Source organism: Castor canadensis, chromosome X, assembly GCF_047511655.1.
Source record: "Castor canadensis chromosome X, mCasCan1.hap1v2, whole genome shotgun sequence".
Taxonomy (NCBI): domain Eukaryota; kingdom Metazoa; phylum Chordata; class Mammalia; order Rodentia; family Castoridae; genus Castor; species Castor canadensis.
Genome location: NC_133405.1, coordinates 135,960,279 through 135,981,539, shown reverse-complemented (window position 1 = coordinate 135,981,539; position 21,261 = coordinate 135,960,279). Strand labels below are relative to the sequence as shown.

Here is a 21,261-nt window from a genome sequence, read left to right as displayed (position 1 = left end):
TTCAGAAACATCATAAATGCTAATTGTCCTTTTTGTTATAACTGTAATCTAAAGGAGATACTTGGGGGGTGGGGAGTCCCCATATTATGATTTCATGTAATTCCACCCAGTGCTTTTTATATACATTTTATGTAGTAATAATTAATATAATGTCACATGCTATGTTTTCCACTTAATAACAGAAGTTCCATAATCATCATTTTTAACTTCTAGATGACATTTCATCAAGATGAAAGATCAGCCTGGTGTGGTAGCTCACGGCTATACTCTCTGCTACTCAGGAGGCTGAGGCAAGAGAATGGAAAGTTTGAGGTCAGCCTGGGAAACTTTGTCAGAACCTGTCTCAAAATAAAGTAAAAAAGGGGGAAAGGAGCTGGAGACACAGGCCAGTAGTAGAGCACTTGAATGTGTCACATGCTAGAAAGCACATATCACAGGGAGACCTTCCTGCCACAAAGGCAGATAACCACCTAAAATCCGCCTCTAGAATCTGACCAATCCCAAGCGGCAAATTTTAAATAACCCAATAGGAATTAGGCGATGTCTGTGAAAAGAATGTAAACCCCATAGTATTCAGCCAATGAGGAACCAGAGGAGGGACTTGCACACTAGATAATATAATGCTTATTGCAACAGCTTCCAGGGGCTCTGCTCGTCAGGCACCCAACCTTGCAAGGTCACCATTAAAGTCTCACTTTCACTGTACTCCACGGTGTCTCTGAGTCCATTCTTTAAGTCTGGACAGGTAAGCGTATTTCTCACAGTAGGAATACAGGAGTGAGCCACTGGTGCCACGTGAGTTATGCCTTTTTTATTGATTTTTTGTGCAATGCCGAGGCTCAAACCCAGGACCTCCCACATGCAAGGCAGGCACTCTACCACTCAGCTATGCCCCAAAGCCCCACACCTTTTAATAACGAACCCAACAATGAATGAAACTAGCTTGGTAGTACAAGGCCAGATACAGATGGTCTCAGAACCCATGCAACTAATTAAATATTTACATAATGGTACATCTAGATTGGCCTACCATAATAAACCACGTGGTCTTGGCTGCATTTCTGACACGTTTCAAAGAGCCTCCATTGATATCTGGTTGCATTTCAAGGTAGAATAAAAGGCTTTCATTGATGATATTGGGCAGCCAACTGTTAGAAAGAAAATGTCCCTCAGATGAGGAGAACATACAACAGAAATTCATCTTAAATGCTAAGAGCCAGGGGATGTTTTTTTCCTATGGCTCCTGAGTGCTGTCTCTGTGAAGACAGATGGCCACTTCAGCAGTAAGGAAGTGAGTCAGCACAGTGAGACTTATTTAAGAAAGGTGAGAGAAGGGAGTCTCTCAGCCTAGTGCAGAGAGCAACCAGCCCTTCTGATGGCAACACTCACCACCACATCAGGCTGAAGCTTCCAGCCTTGTAGCAGAAAAGCCAGAGTTCATTTTTTATTCATTTTACTCTTCATTTTTCATCTGAAGAGTAACCTAAGGTCTTGATGGAGACCAAACTCTTTCTTTGACATTTTCTGTTGGAATTTCTAAATGTCAGTCTTGGTGAGTGAGTGAAGTTTGAAATTGTGAGCTGAGTATATTTTTAGGGGCAGATAATTTGCGTCTCTCCAATGCCCTCGAAGGACCACCCTATCCTACAGTGTATTGACTCACCACCATACAGGGTGTTCCAATGCCAGTCGTTTTGCATGAGTTACATGTCTATTTTCAAAGAGTTTGCCAGAAACATTTGGGCAGGACACCAGTGGTGGGCCAACCAAGGAGAGAAAAATTGCTCAGCCTGTTGTCTACCCTCCTTGGGCTGAGTGTTTACACTGCAGACATGCCCTGACCCTGCACAGACAGGAATTCTGGGGTCAAGAGTGAGGTAAATGGGTGCATTTAAAAAGCATGACCAACTCCCTTGTTGTGGTTAACCCCAGCAGTGTGATGAAACACAGAACACGTATGGCTGAGACATTTCAAATCTGAACTCCTTATTCAAAACCGACTTCTTATTTCCAGGGCTTTAAATATAATTTGAGTAAATTTAATATCTTTTCCAGAAATGCAGGAGTTCTGATCTTGTCCCCCTGTTTCACCACATTCCCAAAGGTGTCCCTTCCAGATCTTTTCCTTTGGAACGCCCAGGTCACACTTGGAAAAGCAAAAGGGCAAGCTGTTTGCAGCAATGACAAACAACAACAACAGAAACAGAAGAAAGGTTACCAAGCTATCAAAACCAGCATTATTTTGAAAAACCGGGTCTTGATCACGGCACCCATGCGTCTCTCATTCTCCGTGTAAATGCCTTTTCTTCCTTTTAGTAAAGAAGCCACTGCGAGAGACACAGAGGAAGGACATGCAGTGTTCGTTACTTACATGAGCCCGTGTCAGAGAGGGAAACCCAAGCCGATGAACGCCGTCAGCAAGGCCAGTGGAGCACAGAGCAAGCTCACTGCTTCCTGAGTCATGTCACCCCCTGGCTGTACAGCTGAAGTCGTCACTTTGAACTTCAGAGTTCCTTATCATGGAGAACCTAGACCCTCCACCCAGCTTCCCCCAGTGCTAACACCGCACACAACCGCAGGCCTTTGCCACAACTAAGAAGCTAGTACTAGCACATTACGACCTGACTTCCCGCTTTTATTTGGAGTTTACTACTTCAGCTGCTGTTTTTAAAGGCTTTTCTGTAGTATGAAATAATACACTGTTACTCCTTTAAGATATTGGAAAACTTAACATTTCTGTTTACAGACAGGTTAGAAAATGTAAAAAAATTTAGAGAATTAGTAGCTCATCCTCCTCCCACCCAGAAAGAACCACTGCTAACATCGTGGCACTTTTATTTTTAATGGTTTTTATAAGCAATTTTCACTTGTTTGATATAATCCAATCACTAGTTTTATACAATTTTGTAAAAAAATTGCTATTTGATGTGCTGTATTTAAATATAGATAGGAGACGACTTGTCCAATGAGCCACAATAATTTCCTATCCTCTAAACAAAGTTTTTAAAAAGTTCTGTAACCAACAGCTGATCCGCAAACTACCTTTCTGTGAAGGTGGAAGTCCTAGCTAATGTCCTTACTCATATTCTGTCCCTGAGAGGTTCACAGCCTGAGGCAGCAAGGGACTGCTCCAGGTCACACTTCCTTGATAAGATTGTGCGGCAGGACGCAGGTTCCCAGTCCTAACCCAGAGGTCTTTTCCTCTGCTCACTACATTCCTCTTATCTCACTTTTACCATTGCAATGGGTTCACTTCCTCTGCCCTACTTCCTGTTTCCTGCCCATCTGAGAAGAGGCATTAGGAGAAGAGCATAATGGGAGTGACTGGACTTCCCAGTCCATATGCCATCCCCCTCTCTTCTCCTCCTGCTCCTATCTCACTCTACAGATTTCCAAGGCCACCTTCTGGGCTTCCAAAACATGCCACGGGCTGATCCAGGATGAGCCCAGCACAGAAGTGACGAGTCAACCAGTCCTGAACTTGAGCCGACTAATGCCAGCAGAGGACTTGGGTCATTCTATTAATAAATAGGTTTGCTCATTTCCACTCATTAAACCTGTTCACTTTCTCCAACCGTATTCTGCTTATGTCTCTGGGGCATGATGAATGAGGTCTATTGACCTGGATCATTCCAGAAGGACAATGTGTATTATTGTCAGAGCCCAGAATCCAGAGAACTTCTCCATGATTTACCTGCAGTCACTGTCTTTTGAAACAGGATGGGATTGGCCACCAACACGAGCAGTAATGGTAAGTATGTGGTGACATAGTGAGGAATGGCATGGTCCAGGCCCCGTTCACACCTGAGGGAGGAACATCCAATCATTCTTGGAAGAAAAGCTGTGGCTAAAATATGCCTGCTTATCTGGAAGCTGAGATAAGAGAACGAGGGAAATGCGTAAATCTGCTTCTGACTCTGCCCAAAGGAAATCTGACTCATTTCTCACATCTGAGAGCAAGAAATAAATTGCAGAGGAAGGGCAGATGGGCCCCATTTCTGTCTCAGGAATGGAGGAACTTCTAAAACATTCCACGTGGGAGGAGCTTGTAAAGGTCCCTTCTGAGAAAAGGAAGGAAGGAAGAGCCATGCTGGGATGGTGGATTCCCTGCCCAGGGTCTCTTCAAGAAAAAACCCTCACACGTAGAGACAAAGGCACTCAGTGAACTACTTGGATTTTGAATACTTGCTACATGGCCTTGAGTAATAACACATATGTGATCCAGTCTCTGTGTTTGAGCAACTTAAAATGCAGGGGCTTCATATTTAAGGAAATTTGTTCTCATCGTTAGGGATGAACAGTCTAAGGACAAAGATTTCTACTGCTGAGTCATGGAAATCATTTGTCACCATTGGTCACGGTGTTTGTAACCAAGGTAGGAGCTATCAGCTGAGACATGCATGATGCAGGAAAGAAGAAAAAATGGCACAGAGGAGGTGAAAATTGAAGGCAAACGGGATGGAGGACAGCCCAGGCCCAACCAAAGAAAGAAGCAGAAAAGTCCCTGGGGCCACAGAGGTGAGCGAATAAAAATAAAAGCGTTCTTAATATCCATGGAGTGGTCAAGACGGAAGGGGAAAAATGGCAGAAAATGCAAAACATTGGGTAGGAAAAATGCAATGCCCATCTCCTCTTGCCATGGCAAAGATTGCTGTAGCACCAATAGGTACTTTCACTAGCAGCTGCAAAGACTATGGCCTGGAAGGACTCCAGGGCAGAAAGAGCAGCAGAAGAAGAGAAGGGAATCCTGTGGAAAGACAGAAAGCAAGTGACAGTGAACGTGGGGATGCACGCGAGGATTGCCAGTGGCTCTGGGCCATTGGGTGTGCAGATTAAGAGATGGTTACAGATTTAGACACCAATCAGGCTGGCTTCCTGGAGCCCATGGGAACACCTCGACTACTTGGGAGCTCTGCCACATGCAACTTTGCCAGGAGGGGACAGGTCCTGCAGGTGAGCAAAGTGACTGAAACTCTCTTTCCAATTTTGGTACCACTGCTGGGACATGATAGTTGTCCTTTCTACATTCCCCAGCAAAGCAGACTGTGCAATGGATTGCCACAGAGCTCCCTGGAGCATTCATGGTGACGAGGCAGCACCAACGCCGGGACGACTAATTGAGATACTGTCCACCTTCATCTCTTTCCTCGTTTTCCATTAAAAGTTGAGAGCATGCATCCTTGGAGAGGCCTTGAGGCCCTAATGCTTAGCAAATAGTTGCATTGGTTTTTTTCTTGGTGGTTATGGGAATGGAACCTAAGGCCTCAAGAGTGTTAGGCAAGTGCTCTCTACCTTTGCGCTACACCTGCAGGTCCCCTTCTTCTTTGTTTTTGAAATGGAGTCTCTGAGTCTCGTTATATAGCTCAGGCTGACACAAACTCAGCTGCCCAAGTAGCTGGGATTACAGGCATAGGCCACCACACCTGGCTTTGATGGGCTAGTCTACTTGAAGACATGGCTGAAACAGTTTCAGAGGCCACATCTCCCTGCATCTGTGTTCAGAGCAGCTGAGAGTGCAGTAGCTGGAAGAGCAGTGAGCATCGGAATCGGAGGCATGGAACCTGCTCTCCCCAGAGCTTCCCTCTGCTTCTGCTACGTCAGCCCAAATTCATTCTGAGAATGTTAAACTCAGGGCTGGGGATGTGTAGCTCAAAGGTTCAATGGCCCTGGGTTCAATCACGAGTATGTAAAGAAAAAAAAAAGTAGAATGTTAAAAGCACCTGCTCAGCCACAGAAAGCTTTTGGGGTTTTGTTTTGTTTTGGTGGCACTGGGGTTTGAACTCAGGGCCTCACGCTTGTTAGGCAGGTGCTCTTATGGCTTGAGCCACTGCCCAGCCCACAGCCAGAGGAAACTTAGAAATGCAAATAAAGCAAGCATGTGAGGACACTACTGCTGTACAGAGACGAGCATACCTAGTGTTAGCATACACACTGCTCAGGACCTACCCGCAGAGAGAGGCAGAGGTGGGGCGGGGGGCATCCCAAGGAGGCAAGGGACTATAGGAGCACAGCAGGTCTCACTGGATGGGTCTGTGAATATGGCCTTGAGTGGCACGGGGACAAGGGCCTGAGCTCCAAAGCACCCATTCAGTTCCTCCTCCGAGAGAACACACAGTGACCAGGGAACAGGGCTACCTGGGTGGCTGCGGGTCCTGGCTTACCTGGACACAGAAGGGTAGTAGAGCATGACGGCGCCCTCCACGCAGAGCAGCACAGCCAGGCCCCAGGCCATGATATGATAGAGCAGAATGGTGCTAGGAGAGAAACAGAACTGGGGTGACCACGGCTCAGAGGAGGGGCAAAGGCGTTCCCATGGAAACCACCAACCAGCATCCATGATCTGTCCAGGACAGCGAAAGGTCAGAGCCAAACCATTCTGCAAAGAGTTTCCTTAGGTTGCTGGGGTGGCTATTACTGGAGTCTTGTTTTTTAGTTAAAGTGAACTTCACATAATATAAAATTTATTAAAGAGTGGACAATTCAGAGATACTTTGTACATTCACAGTGCTGTCCAACCATCACCACTATCTACTTCCAGAACATTTCTACCGCACCTACACCCCTAGGGGTCACTCCCCAGCCCTCAGCCCCTGACAACCACTAATCTGCTTTCCGTCTATGGATTTGTCTGTTGTGGACATTTCACAGAGATGGTAACACACTGTGTGGTCCTCTGGAGCTGGTTTCTTCACTCAGGATACTTTTGAGGTCCACCCACACTGTAGCACGTCTTAGTGCTGCAATCCTTTTTATGGCTGAATAATATGCCATTCTACAGATAGACCACATTTTGTTTCTGTATTCATTTATCAACAGACGTTCAGGTTGTTTCTACTTTTTGGCTACAATGAATAGTGCTGGTAATGCATACGAGTGTTTGAGTTCCTATTTTCAGTTCTTTGGTGTCTATGTCTAGAAATGAAATCGCTAGCACGTATGCTATTTCCTTTTTGGTGGTGGTGGTGATAGTGGTGGCAATTGAACCCAGAGCCTCACATGTGCCAGTCAAATGCTCTGCCACAGAGCCCTTTGTGTCTAACATTTGGAGGAATCAGATTCTACATATCTTTGCCAACATTTTTTTTTTTTTTGAGATTGGGTCTCTTCATGTTGCCCGGACTAGACTTGAACTCCTGAGCTCAAGCCACTCTCCTGCCTCAACCTCCCAAGTAGCTGGGACTATAGGTGCACCACCATCCTCAGCTCCAATTTGGGGAGAAAATGCTTACTTTTGCCATTCACTTAAACAGGACTCACTCTCCATAAATAGGCCATTCTATCTATAGGATCCTCTGATGGCATCATTCAGGTCCCGCATGCTGTGATCTGAATGTTTGGATCCCCCCAAATTCTTATGCTGAAATCCTAACACCAAAGTGATGCTGTAAGAGGTGGAACCTTTGGGGAGGCGATAAAGCCGTGAGCACAGAGTTTTCACCAATGGGATTAGTCCCCTTGTAAAATAGGCCTAAGCGAGCTCATTTGTAACTTCTGCCATGTGAGGACGAAGCAAGAAGGTGCCATCTATGAAACAGGAACCAGCCTTTACCAGATACTGAATGTGCCACAACTTGATCTTGGACTTGCAGCTTACCTGCATGCCCACCTGTCTGGAGGAAGACTAAGAGGGACAGTAATTTTGAGGGCAGTAAGGAGACCCCAGCAATGGGATTCACCAGCATCCTGTGCACAGGAACCTTGGAGAAATTGCTGAACCATCAATGTGGTCACTCTTGGGTCTTCTTTTGGCCACACATTCTTTAAGAGGAAGAGGAGCCAGTGAGAAAAGATGCTAAAAGTATAAAACAGCCATCAGGTGTGTGCAAAGGGAGAGTCTGGCAAGAAGGAATGAAGTGCTGATAAGCGCATGCTTCAATGGGGAAGGACCTTGAAAACACCATGGTGGGTGAAAGGAGCCAGTCACAAAAGTTCCCCATCTCCTGCTATTCCACCTATATGATTTAGATGCAGAGCAGCTGCTAATGGGTTCAGGGTTTCTTTTGGGGGTGGTGGAAATGCACTGGAATTAGTAGCGGTACTAACCAATGTATAACTGTGAACTCCCCAAAACCACTGACTTGCCCACTTTTTGGAAGAGGGGTTCGGAGGATTGAACACAGAGCTTTGTGCTTCTAAGTGAGCCCTTTCGCTTTGTACTTTCCTTTTTGTTTTTGAGATAGGGTCTCAATAACCTTGCCCAGGCTGGTCTTGAATTCTCAGTCCTCCTGCCTCTGCCTCCCCAGTAGCTGCGATCACAGGGATATACCACCATGGTCGGCTACTTGACCACTTTTTTTTTTTTGGTAGTACTGGGGTTTGAACTCAGGGCCTCATGCTTGCTAGGCAGGCGCTCTACCACATGAGCCACTCTGCCAGCCCTTTTTTGGTCGGGTAGTTGAGAACTATTTGCCAAGGCTGGCTTCGAACCGTGATCCTCCTGATCTCTGCCTCCTGAGTAGCTAGAATTATAGGCTTGAGCCACTGGTGCCCTGCTTACTTTACCACTTTTAAAGCATGAATATAAACCAGGCTTGTTTGTAATCCGAGCACTCGGGAGGCTGAGGCAGGAAGTTTGTGAGTTTGAGGCCAGCATGGGCTCAATGACCCTGTCTCAACCCCCGCCCCCCAAAAAAAACCCATTAAATATTATAGCATGTAAATTATAACTCAGTTAAAGGAATAAAATGGAATTGTATTAAGGTGATGTGTCTCACTCAACTAAGTGTTTATAGAGCAAAAGTTAGGAGTCACAAAAAGTACTAAAAACAAAAGAAGGTCCCTGCTCTCAACAGGGGTTGACAATCTCTAGAGGGTGACATACAAGAAGAGTAATGTCCCTGCCCGCCCCCCCAAACCCTCAATCGGGGGCTAGACACAGAGGCTGGGAAAGCAGGTTCAGAGCAGTGATTAGTCTAAGAGATAAGACTATGTTTATGAATTAAGTAACCAAACATTTGTGGTATCCAGAATGAGTCCCCAAAGATAGCCTCGTCCTGATTCCCAGAACCTATTACTATGTTGCTTCGTAAAGCAAAAGAGACTTCGCAGATGTGATTAAGGATCCTAAAATTGGGAGCTCAATCTGGACCGTGTGCCTGGGCACAGTGTAATCACATGAATCCAGAAAAGTAGAGAATCCTTGAGCTGGGGGCGTGGCTCAGTGGTGTGCAGGGGGCCTCAGTTCCATAACCAGCACTGCAGAAAAAAAAGGAAGAAACTCTACCAGCTGCAAAGAACACATGAGATGGGATTTGAGGTTCACTCACAGTTTCCATATTTGAAGACGGGCAAAAGGGGTCACACGCCGAGGAAGGCAGACAGCTTCTAGAAGCTGAGAGCTCACTGTGACTGAGAGAGAGAGAGAGAGAATGGAGGGAGGGCCACAGGACAGTGTCAGTTTTGGTCTAATGTGATGAGAATCAGCTATAGAATTCTTTTCATTTTTCAAAAAAATATTGCAATAAGTTAAATTTTAAAGCTTAAAACATGGAATCTGGAAAAAAAACACCTCATCAGGAGTGGAATAAGGATCTTTGGGACTGTAGTTTGGTGGAGATGACAGAAAGTGAGGTAAAGGACAATTTTTGGACCTGGTTTCTCTATTCTGCCTGGCTCTCAGACACAGAAGTGAGGCAAGCTGGCTCTAGAACTATCTTGACCTGAATCTGGAGTTTCACAGTAGACGGTCCTGAATGCCTGGGCTCCCCTTCAGCGAGGTGAAGGGCAACCGTGCCTGCCCAGCAAGACCCAAGGCCTCCTGAAGGTGACTCCTTCCTGAAGTCACCCCTGCACCTAATGTCCAAGGGGCACAGTTGAAGGCCCAGTCCACACCCAGGTGGCTCTCTCAGGGAACTGGTGGTGACTAGATATTCCTCAGCAGGGGTCTTTTCTGTCTTACCCTCCCACCTCTCCACCCCCCCCATTCCCTTCACAGCTAGCATGCTTGACCAATCCCTCTCATTCATCTGTGTGCTTCCACACACCCTTCCAGATGTGGTCAGGAAGTCTGAAGACAGGCGAGTACAGTGCCATCGGATGGCTGCCTGGCAGCATTCTGTTGGCCCCGTCCCCCTGATGGCACAGGCAGGGCTCCATCAATAGGACACCATGCAGGTGGTCACCTTCACTCAGCAGCATGCTTTGCAAATAGCATCCTTCATGTCACTGCAGTTCTAACTCTGAAGATCAGCTGTGTAGACAAAGTGGGTACCGGGTAGTGAGGGATTAGAGTGAGCAAGGACACAAGCGGGAAGAGAAACAGCGGGCAAGCAAGGCAAGGAGCTTGGGGAGAAGAAACATTTTGTAGCCAGCTGTCTGGGAGGCCACAAGGAAATGACTCCAGCATGTTTTGCCTCCCACATTCTAGCGGGTTCCTGGAGCAGCTGTCGTCCCCCCTTCACTGGGGTGGGGTGGGCCTCAAGCCGGAGGCTGCGTGGGAGACTCTGCTAGCCCTTGGAGCGGCCCTCTGCAAAGGGCTGCATTGCTGAAGAATGCACAATCTGCTTGTTCCGGACCTGCACCTCGGCCTGGGTGGTGCTGGAAGCATCTACAGAGGCAGGAGAGAGCGAGCCAGCGGGGAGGTCAAGCAAGTCCAAGGGTGGAGGACACTGGGGCCTGGTCAACGGGGTTCATCCCTCCTACAAGATAGCATTCAGACCTGGGCCAGGTCATGCAGGCAGCAGCCACAGTAATGACGGACCCAGAGACAGCTCAGTGGCAGCCAGACTATGTTGAGGCCCTTGCTCCTGTACCCGTCTGCTGGAGGGTCCTCCCTGAAAACCTTCTTTCTTCCCACACTTTCATTTTCCTTTATTTTTGAGACAAGGTCTTGCTAAGTTGCCCAGGCTGACCTAGAACTCTATCCTTTTGCTTCTACCTCCTGAGGGCTGGGATTCTAGGTGTGCACCACTGAGCTTGGCCATTTCAGTTCCCTTTCAAGATCCCAAGCACCATCTGTGGTTGTTTAAAACCTGTAGATTCCACACCTGGAGCCAGAGCAAACGATTTAAATTTTAACTGGAAATCCGTCTTAATAATGTTTCTGAAGGTTAGGATTGAAAAGTAAAAATACTCCCTTGCCAAAGAAAACAGCTAAGTATTGACCACCTCAGAGGGCATGTGGAGTTTAACCAGCATTCCTGCAAAGCTTGGCCCTGGTCCTGGGCTTTGGCGGGACACTCTGGTCCCCACCAGCTGCAGTCTCTTAATGTCCAATTGCAGAATCAGCTCCACAGGGGCTTCGGAAGCCCCAGCCCCAGCATTGGCTCAAACCGCCCAGCTGAGTGACTGTAGGACTCATACCAGGCACCTGGTAGAGGCTGGTCTCCATGGCGACTGGCCACCTGTCTTGTCTCTGTTGCGCACTGTGCTCCTCTTTGATGCGGGAGTCCACTTCATTCCCAAGTGAGTTATCTTGGGCCTGGAAGCTTGCCCTTGCTCTTGCCCTTGGGCACGGTCTAGGTGCCTCACATCCTGAGCGGCTGTTCCTCAGAAGCCACACCCTGCTCAGCCATCCTGGAGAGGCTGGACAAAGCAGATTCCATACACATTTCTGCGGTGAGGGCTTCTGACTTCCTGGTTGTCTGTCCCAGTTTCTCAGGCTCGGCCTGTCCTTTGGGTCCAGACGGTTCTCACAATGTCCCATCCTTGCCCCAGACTCCTATCATGGGTGGGGGTGAAGTAACTCATCCTTCGCTGACAGCAAAGGTTATATTCTGCCTCCGGCTTCCTTCCGGCACTCCTAGGCCTTTCATCTCCATTCTCTGGCTGTCAATGAGATCTCTATTTGTGTTATAGCTCTGATCGATCCCAAATTTAATGGGGGAGGTATCAGACAGGGGCGCACCATCTGCACTGGCTTCAGGGACATGGCTTTCCCAAGCTGCGAGTTTTGCCTCTCTGAAACCATTCTCTCTTTTTTCTTTAGTAACACAACTCAGATGTCATACAGAGGAACGGCATGCTTGGCTAACAGGCTTTATTTCTTATCTTTCCTAGGAGCTGACAGCAGAAACTAAGTTCTGGCTGATAATACGTAACTGGCCTTGTGTGAAACTCCCATGTTTGCTGGTAAAGTTGGCTCAGGGGAAATCAGGCCCCTTTTGAATTGCTCCCTTCCTCCCTCTTGCTGCCTGGAATGCAGATGTGATGGCTGCAGGAATGCAGCAGCTATATTGGGCCATGACACCCTCAGGGCAGTGGAGCAGAAAGACAGAAGGAGCCGGAGTCCCTGGTGTCCATCAGAAGAGCCCAGGGTTGTGTCCCTCTGAGCTTCTCAAGCATACAAGAGACAGTCCTATCTAATTTAAGTAACTATTGTGTATATCTTGTATAGCCCAAACCTATCCTGGCTGATACAACTTGTTTGACTGGCTTTGGCCTGGACCATCTTCCCTAGAGCTTTTACAAAACAAAGTATATCTAGGTTTTGTGTAAGAGTTTTGGAGCTGAGGTAAAAAGATAAAAGGAACAAATATAAAAAATAAGGTAAAGGGCTGGCAAAGTGGCTCAAGTGGTAGAGTGTGTGCCTAGCAAGGATGAAGCCCTGAGATCAAATCCCAGTACCACCAAAAAAAAAAAAGAAGAAGAAAGAAAGAAAAGGAAGGTAAGCACTAAACTTTGGGCCACAGAGCCCAACGTTAATGGCGATGTGATGTGCGCAAGGAATGTCAACCTTGTGACCAACCAAGATTGCCCTGTGGATTCTACAGCCTGTACCAGATCTCTATTCATCTACTGATACTGGATTTAAAAGTGAATTATTCTGCTGGGTGCTGGTGGCTCTCGGCTGTAATCCCATCTACTCAGGAGGCAGCCATCAGGAGGATGACACTTCAAAGCCAGCCCAGGCAAATAGTTCATGAGACCCTATTTTGAAAAAACCCATCACAAAAAAGGGTTGGTGGACTGGCTCAAGGTGTAGGCCCTGAGCTCAAACCCCATTACCGCCAAAATAAAGCAAAATGAAACTTTTATGTTTCAAATACTATCAGTAAGTGAAACAAAAACCAACATAATGGGAGAAAAATGTGTAAATCATAAATTTGATACAGTTTTTTTTTTTTTGCGGTACTGGAGTTTGAACTCAGGGCCTATGTTCTGAGCACTCCACCAGCTCCCTTTTTTTTTTTTTAATGATGAGCCTTTTTGAGATAGGGTCTCTTGAACTACTTGCCCAGGCTGGCTTTGAACCACAATCCTCCTGATCTCTGCCTCCTGAGTAGCTAGAATTACAGATGTAAGCCACCAGCACCTGACTTGATGTGGTAATTGTATCTAGACTACTCAAAGAACTCTTACAGGTCAATAGTCAAAAGACAAAGACCCAATTTTAAAATGGGCAGTGCTGGGGGTATAGCTCAGTGGTGAGGCCCTGGGTTCTATCCCCAGGACCAAAAGTAAATAAATCAATAAAAAAAACCAGGCAAAAGATTTGAATAGACATTTCTCCAAAGAAGGTACACAAATGGCAGCACTACCCTCGAAGGAGGTCAAAGTCATAGTGAAATACCATCTTGCACACACACGACAGTGGCTAAAATTTATTCATTTATTTTTGCAGTGCTGGGGGATGAACCCAGGGCCTTGCATAGCCATGTACTCTACCATCAAGTGCTCCTATGGCCCCAAAATATGTAATTTGTTGAGTTTCTTTTTTTTTTTTTTTGCTGGTGTGGGGTTCGAACTCAGGGCCTCGAGCTTGCTAGGTAGGCTAATACTTGAGTCACTCCCCCAAGCCCTTTTTTTGCTTTAGGTATGTTCCAAATAGGGTTTTGCATTTATGCACAGGCTGGCCTGGACTGAGATCCTTCTATTTATGCTTCCTACCTAACTGGAATGACAGGCACACAGTACCATGCTTAGCTTTTATTGGTTGAGATGGTGTCTCAAGAGATTTTTTCCTGGTTAGCTTCAAACTGCAATCCTCCCGAACTCTGCCTTACAGGCATGAGCCGCAGCACTTGGCTCGAGTTGTGTGCTAACAAGGCTTTTGTTTTGGTTTGGTTTTTGGCAGTGCTAGGGTTTGAACTCAGGGTCTTGTGCTTGGCAGGCAAGTGCTCTATTACGTGAGCCACACCTCTGCCCTTTTTGCTTTATTTATTTTCAGATAAGGTCTTGCACTTTTGCTGGGGGCCAGCCTTGGACTTGATCCTCTTACCTCTGTCTTTCATGTAGCTGAGGTTACAGACGTGTAGCACAGCAGCTGCTTTTTTGAGACCGAGCCTTGCTTAACTTTTCGCCCATGTTGGCCTCTAGCTGCAATGGTTCCGTCTGTACCTCCCAGGCAGGTAGCTGGGGTTACAGGCACGTACCGCCATTCCTGACTTCATCAAGGTTTGAAAAACCTCAACATGTGCTGCCAGTCGAGTATGGTGGCACACACCTGGAATCCCAGCCCTCTGGAGGCTGAGGCAGGAGGATTGTGAGTTCAAGGCCAGCCATAGCTGCCATAGATGTTTCTGGGGGCAAGAGCCACATGACAGGCTAAGGGATGGTGTCGGCCATTCTGTAAAATACCTTTGAATACTCAGCAGCATCTCCAAATTTTGTTCAGAAAATGGAACCAGGTGGCAGCTATCCCTGCTCGTGCCTCCCCTGTCCCCAATACCTCAGTCCTGCCGATCTCCTTATCACCAGATAGGCATCAAGTGCATAGCAGAAGAGCCACCAGAAGCAGGCGCTGTACAGCAACTGGATCCACATCTGTAAGAAGGAGGAGCCCGGCATGAGAGATCCTGGAAGCAGACACGAGGTGCCCAGCCCATCCATGAAACCACAGGCAGATGCGGCTTCATCTAACGTTAGGAAGCAGTATGTGTGAACTGTCACGTGTGGATACGTTCTCTGGGAGCAAGGGTGGGCTGTGACCAAAGAGGGCTGAGCACCTGTTCTCTGTCTGCACAGCTGGACCTGACTAAGGAACTGCGCCTCTGGTACACGTGTAGGCCCAGGAGATAAGGATCTAAGGGAGGCAGTTTCCAGTGGTGAGGGCTCACAGGGCTTTGAGACAGAAGCTCTGATTCTGAGAATGGAAGAGTGTGGGCAGGACTCAGAAAACCTCTAGAGTAGGCAGGAAAGGGAGGGGACTCCAGGGGTTAAGGCAGCATAAAATCAAGGTGCCTGCCTAGTGGGGCTGGGCCAGATGCCTCATCGGGGTGCAGTTAGGAGCCCACAGGACAGAGGGAATGTAGGAAGCTGGGAACCCAGAATCAGTTCAGCGTCCATGCACCATGCAGAGCATTGTAGGGTATGTGTGTACTGTGCTGTGTGTGATATTTATTTATTTAATGTATATTTGGATATTTTTCATTAAGCAAAGCACGGCCAATCCATCTTTCCCATGCCCTTCCAGATGTAGGGTTTTGGGTTTTGGAAGGATTTTTTTTAACTCAGGGCTTTGCACTTGCTAGGCAGGCACTCTATCACTTGAGCCACACCTCCACTCCTTTTTGCTCTGGCTATTTTGGAGATGATAGGGTCTTGCTTTTTGCCCAGGCTGGCCTGGGCCTCAGTCTCCTATTTTAGGCTTTTTGCCATAGCTTGGAAGACAAGTATGCACCAACATTCCCAGCTTTTTTCTGTTGAGATGGGGGTCTCACAAACTTTTTAACCTGGGCTGGCCTGGAATCATGATCCCCCTGATCTCAGCCTCCCAAGTAGCTAGGATTATAGATGTGAGGTACTGATGCCTGGCTTGTTTGTTTGTTTGGTTTGGTTTGCTTTTTTGAGGCAAAGTCTCACCATATAGCCCAGGCTGGCCTCAAACTCTCAATCCTCCTGTTTCAGCCTCCCAAGTGCTGAGATTACAGGCATGCCCCACCATGCCTGGTTCCAGATGGTTTTGATTGTAGCTGTGTGCACACTGAGGAAAGGGTGCACATGTGTGGAAAGCACAACACTAGAGGGATAGCCCTCAAAGGGGAGTATGCATCAGCACCACGCAGACAGACGGCTGGCTGGCCCTCCCCAGGCTTCCTGACCTGTAAGTCTGGGTGGACGCTGAGAATCTGCATTCCTCACAGGCTTCCAGGGGCTTCTGCTGCTGAGTTTTGGGGGACAGGAGCTGAGGTAGGGGAGAGGATGAATGGAGGGAGGCACACTTACCGCAGTCCCCACGCAGAAAGCAGCAGGCCAAACGTCTGTTCCATTCCCATCAGAGATGTTTTCCACGAAATCTGGAAATCCTATCCACACTGTGGACCGGATGATGACTCCTAAGTGATGATGTACAGGTATCTGGTTGTAATCTAAATGTAAAGTGAACTTATTTTTCTGTAAAATAATAGGTAGATCAGTAGGCAGATAATAGAAAGTAGATACATAATAGACAGATAGATAGATACATAGATGATAGATAGATAGATAGATGATAGATACCTAGATACATAGATGATAGATAAACAGATGACAGACAGATAGATGATAGGTAGACACATAGATGACAGATAGATACAAAGATACATAGATACATAGACAGGCTAGATAGAAGAAGGACGGTAGAGGAGGAGGAGGGAATTGAGGAAGAGGAGGTGGAAGGGAGGAGGGAATGATTGAAGGAAAGAAGGGAGAAACGAAGGGAAAGAAGGAAAGGAGGAAGGAAAGACATGCATGTTGGCACATGGACAGAAAAAAAAGAATAGTGAGTTGCTGAGAATGCAGTCCCAGGCTCTTCCATTTCCACTTAAACTGTCATTAGTCACAATCTTGTCCCCAATTTTTTTATTTGTTTGCTGACTTGGCATTACAAAGTGATTATGTAAATAGCAATCAGTATTTCTCAGCTACATATTTGAGTGTCCATGTTGATTTGTTTCACATAAAAAAGAACTGTTGGGCTGGAGATGTGGCTCAGTGCTTGCCAAGCATTGCGAGGCCCTGGGTTCTGTTCCATACCACACACATGAAGAATTATTAGAAAGCCCAATTCCAAAGTTTAAACATATTGTTCCTTCATTCTTTTTTTTTAAGTGTATTTATTTTGTGGCACTGGAGTTTGAACTCAGGGCCTTCACCTTGAGCCACTCCACAAGCCCTTTTATTATGATGGGTTTTTTGAGATATGGTCTCACAAAGTATTTGCTGGGTCTGGCTTGAACCACAATCCTCCTGCTCTCTGCCTCTTGAGTAGCTAGGATTATACTAAATGCATCTTTTTTTTTTTTAACACAAATTTAGTACTGTCTTGTATCTTGCATCATTAACTTTTTTTTTTGGTAGTACTGAGGTTTGAACTCAGGGCCTCAGGCTTGCTAGGCAGGTACTTTACCATTTGAGCCACTCCACCAGCCCCTTCTTCATTCTTTTAAAGAAATACATATAAGATCTTCACAAGTTAGCTCTCAATCATTTGCCTTTTTTTAGGGTTGTAAAAATTGGGCAGTGATAAAGTATATTTTGCAATCAATCCCACAAGGTTATTTTTATAAATGTTAAGTAGTGGCCATTCTTCATGTATTGTCAATTATTTGCTTTTTGACATTTATTATTTGAGTTTTCCTTGGAATTTTTTCTTTTTTTTTCTTCCTTCCTTCCTTCCATTTATCCTTCCTCTTCCCTCCTCCCTTCTTCCCTCCCTCCCTTCCTTCCTCTCTTTTTTTGTAGTGTTGGGGATCAAACTCAACACCTCCTGCATGCTAGGCAAATACACATCCACTGAGTTCCACTTTGGCCCTAAACCCATATATTTTATGTTCTTCAAAACAGCTCACACACTCATGCTATACAGTACAGCTTTTTGCAAGGAAATGCAACATCTGTTGCTTAAATGTACACTATGCAATAAATGACACAAAGCTAAACACTATGAACTAGTGTGTATAGTGTGCATGGAATATACTGCTAAACATATACTACATAATGCACTACCAAACACTCGTTGTGTAACACATTACTAGCATATGCACTATGTACTACACTACTGAACACACATGCACTGAACAATATGTACTGTGCAATACACTATAAAACATATGCACTTTGAAACACATATGTACTATGGAATATACTACTAAGCACATATACACTATGTACTACACTGCTAAAGGAGAACTGCAAACACAAAACAGCTTAAAGACACATCTTCTTGTTAGCTCATTTTCAAGCCACTGCTAACAAAAATCCTACCTAGCACTCTTCTGAGATCAATAAAAGTCCTGTGAGGAACTGGGCATGGTGATACATGCCTTTAATTCCAGCAGTCGGCAGGCTGAAGCAGGAAGATTGCGAGTTTGAGGCCAGCCTAGGCTACATAGTAAGACTCTCTTAAAAAAAAAAAAGGATTGGAGGCGTGGCTCAAGCGGTAGAGTACGTCTGCCTAGCAAGCATGAGGCCCTGAGTTCAAACCCCAGTACCACCAAAAAAAACGCCAAAAAACAACAACAAAAAAAACCCCTATAACTATAAAAAACCCTATAAACTATAAAGTAGGTATCTCTTATTATTTTTCAGAAAGGGGGATGGTCTCTTGACTTCTCATTTGTCCTCTACACCATCTACCTACTCTTTGAAGGATACAATGTTATTTCCAGATATCCAAGCTACAGAAATAAATTAGTTAAGATCTATTTTCAAAACGAACTTCTGGAATCAGGAAGAAAAGCAGTTTAATTGAATGATCTTGTGCCAGCATGATTTTATCCCTAAGAGAAAGGAAATATTCCTTTCCTGACTTATTCTTCATATCTGAGAACATGACTTGAGGTTACATAATATTTATCTGAAGTCAAGGTCTTGAGTATCTCCAATCACATTTTTCTCACTTGGGGCAAGTGGACAGAACAGAACTGGTTCTTGGGACACACAGCCACCTGTGCCCAGATACCTGCTCAAGGTAGAGCAGCCTTTGCCTCAAGGATAAACATCACTGAAAGCCACAATTCCAACATGGTTAGCACTTTCAAGTAACTGCAAAGGGCAGACAGAATTTGGATCCTGATTTGAACAAACCCACTATAAAGTAATATTTATAAGGCAACGGAACCTACGCTGATGATGTTAAGGAATTGTGTGTGTGTGTGTGTGTGTGTGTGTGTGTGTGTGTGTATGTGTGTATGTGTTGTACTGGGGTTTGAACTCAGGGCTTCTTGCTTGCTAAGCAAGCTCTCTACTGCTTGAGCTATGCCTCCGGCCCAAGGAATTGGTTTCATTACTTTAAAGTGATAAGGTGGGGTTAAATGTTTCCAAATGAATGAAAATACATGAAGTCTGAAATTTGCTTCAAATTAATCCAGTAAGGAGGGAGGAGAGGGCATTCATGATACTTGTTTATATATTTTAACCACATTTATGCATGATGAAAATTTCCAAAATGAAAAGTTAAACAAAAATGGCAAAATCTAGTTTAGAGTTCTGTAAAATGTGTCATGCTGTAGTTTAAAGCAGATTTGGGCAAATTTGTTCCGCTAAGGACCATTCTGTCTGTCCAACATTCTAGTCTGTGCTGGTCAGGCAAAGGCTGTCCTAGACAAAGTACAAATGCTGGGCATATCTGTGTTCCTATCAAACTTTTTATTATGGACACTAACATTTAAATTCGTGTAATCTTCACAGGCCAGCAAACTTCTTTTGATTTTGAAAAGCATTTGAAAATGTAAAACCATTCTAAGCTGGAGGCCTCCAGTCTGCCATTGGTGCACCTGATGTAAAAGGCAAACCTGAAGAGGGGCTGGAGGTGTAGCTCAGTGATACAGCTTTTGCCTAGCAGGCAGGAGGCCCTGGCTTCATCACCAGCACTACAAAAGGAAAAGTTTTCAAGGTTAAAAAAAAAAAAGAAAGAAAGAAAGAAAGAAAAGAAAAACCAGCCAGGCACCAGTAGCCTGTAATCCTAGCAGAGATCAGGAGGAGCAAGGTTCCAGGCCAGCCCAGAAAATAGTTGGCGAGACCCTATTTTGAAATTACCCAACACAAAAAAAGGGCCAGCAGAGTGGCTCAGTTGGTAGAGCACCTGCCTACCAAGTGTGAGGTCCTGTGTTCAAACCCTGTACTAACAACAAAAGAAAAAAAAATGAAGGAATATATGGTACAAAATAGCAAAGTACAAAAGAACAGACACACACATAGAGGAGAGAGAGAAAGAGAGAGAGAGAGAGAGAGAGACATGGTGCTAACTGTTAGTCACTCCTTGTGGATTGACTTTGGATCTGATATGTTTTTCTGGACTAACTGCATGCACCGTCTGCGATTTTCATAGTAGACTCGCAATAACAAACACAATAAATAACAAACACAATGTTACTTAGTCGTCAATTTTACCAACCACCTTGCTTCACAGAGCCCTTAGTCCCGTCCAGTCCCTAGGAAAGGCTTGCAGGTCTTCCTCTCTGTACCCGGGCGCTCCCACGCCCTGCCCAACCCGCGGGCCGCGCGCCCTTACCCAAGCAACCCAGCACGTCGCAGGCGGCGGCGGCGCGGAGGATGCGGGCGGAGGCCGGCGGGGAGGCCGCTGGGGTCCCGGGGCCGGAGGCCCGGCGCCCGGGCAGCAGCTGCAGGAGGCCGAGCACCAGGCGGAGCGCACCGCTGCCCAGGCACAGCGCGTGGAACGCTCGCGGCTGGAAGCTCAGCACGAGTTGCGTGGCCGCGTCCCGCGTGGGACAGCAGAAGGTCCCCAGGCGTGGGGAGGCCATGGGCCGTGCTCGGAGACACCGCTCCAGTCTGCCAGGACCCCGCCGGCCGGCCCCGGGTCATGTGCTGGGAGGGCTGAGGGGGGTGGCATCACGTGCCCTTGGCCTCCCCTCAACCCCGTGCTTGCAGAAAAGGCGCCAGGCTCGGTGGGGGCGGCGCGCCCTCCGCAAATGGCACGAGGCCTCACGAGGGTGACGCTTGATCGCCGCAGGAGGAGGCGTGGGGGGGAGCGCGAGGTCGGGGTCACCGCCTCCCTGCTCGCCGAGCCTTCCCCGCTAGCCATTCACTTCTCCAGGACCTAGCGCCTCAAACCTGTCACCTGTCCCTAACTGATCTTCCTGGAAAAACGGGCCTCGGGAATCAGTTCCTGTTAGCGACCAGGACGTCCAATTTTTGATGCCTCTGAGGCATCACACACATGTCCGTCAGCTGTGGCTGGTTAAAACAGGCTTTTTCTGTGATCACTGTCCCCCGTGGAAACAACCCCACAGAGATTTCCGCTTAAAATTCAGAAATGAGCCATTCAGCCTAATAAACCTTTAAAAAGGGGGGAACCAGAGTAGACTGGCGGGTACATGAGGGGAACACGTCCAGTTTGAACACTTGGGTTTTAGAGTTTCAGTCCAGGGCCCTCTCACTTTC

General features: G+C 46.5%; 1 protein-coding gene across 1 annotated transcript in view; it reads right to left on the bottom strand.

The window, feature by feature from the left end:
- Gpr143 (G protein-coupled receptor 143) overlaps window positions 1-20,770 on the bottom strand; it is a 35,495-nt gene extending 14,725 nt beyond the window's left edge. Inside the window, exons 1-7 of the mRNA XM_074062693.1 lie at window positions 20,372-20,770; window positions 16,105-16,214; window positions 14,609-14,703; window positions 6,162-6,254; window positions 3,695-3,804; window positions 2,219-2,327; window positions 1,031-1,148 (exon numbers count right to left, since the gene is read on the bottom strand). Coding sequence (XP_073918794.1) covers window positions 1,031-1,148; window positions 2,219-2,327; window positions 3,695-3,804; window positions 6,162-6,254; window positions 14,609-14,703; window positions 16,105-16,214; window positions 20,372-20,621 — 885 coding nt within the window. The 5' untranslated portion in view covers window positions 20,622-20,770. The remainder of the gene's footprint in view (window positions 1-1,030; window positions 1,149-2,218; window positions 2,328-3,694; window positions 3,805-6,161; window positions 6,255-14,608; window positions 14,704-16,104; window positions 16,215-20,371) is intronic.
- Window positions 20,771-21,261: the final 491 nt, after the last annotated feature.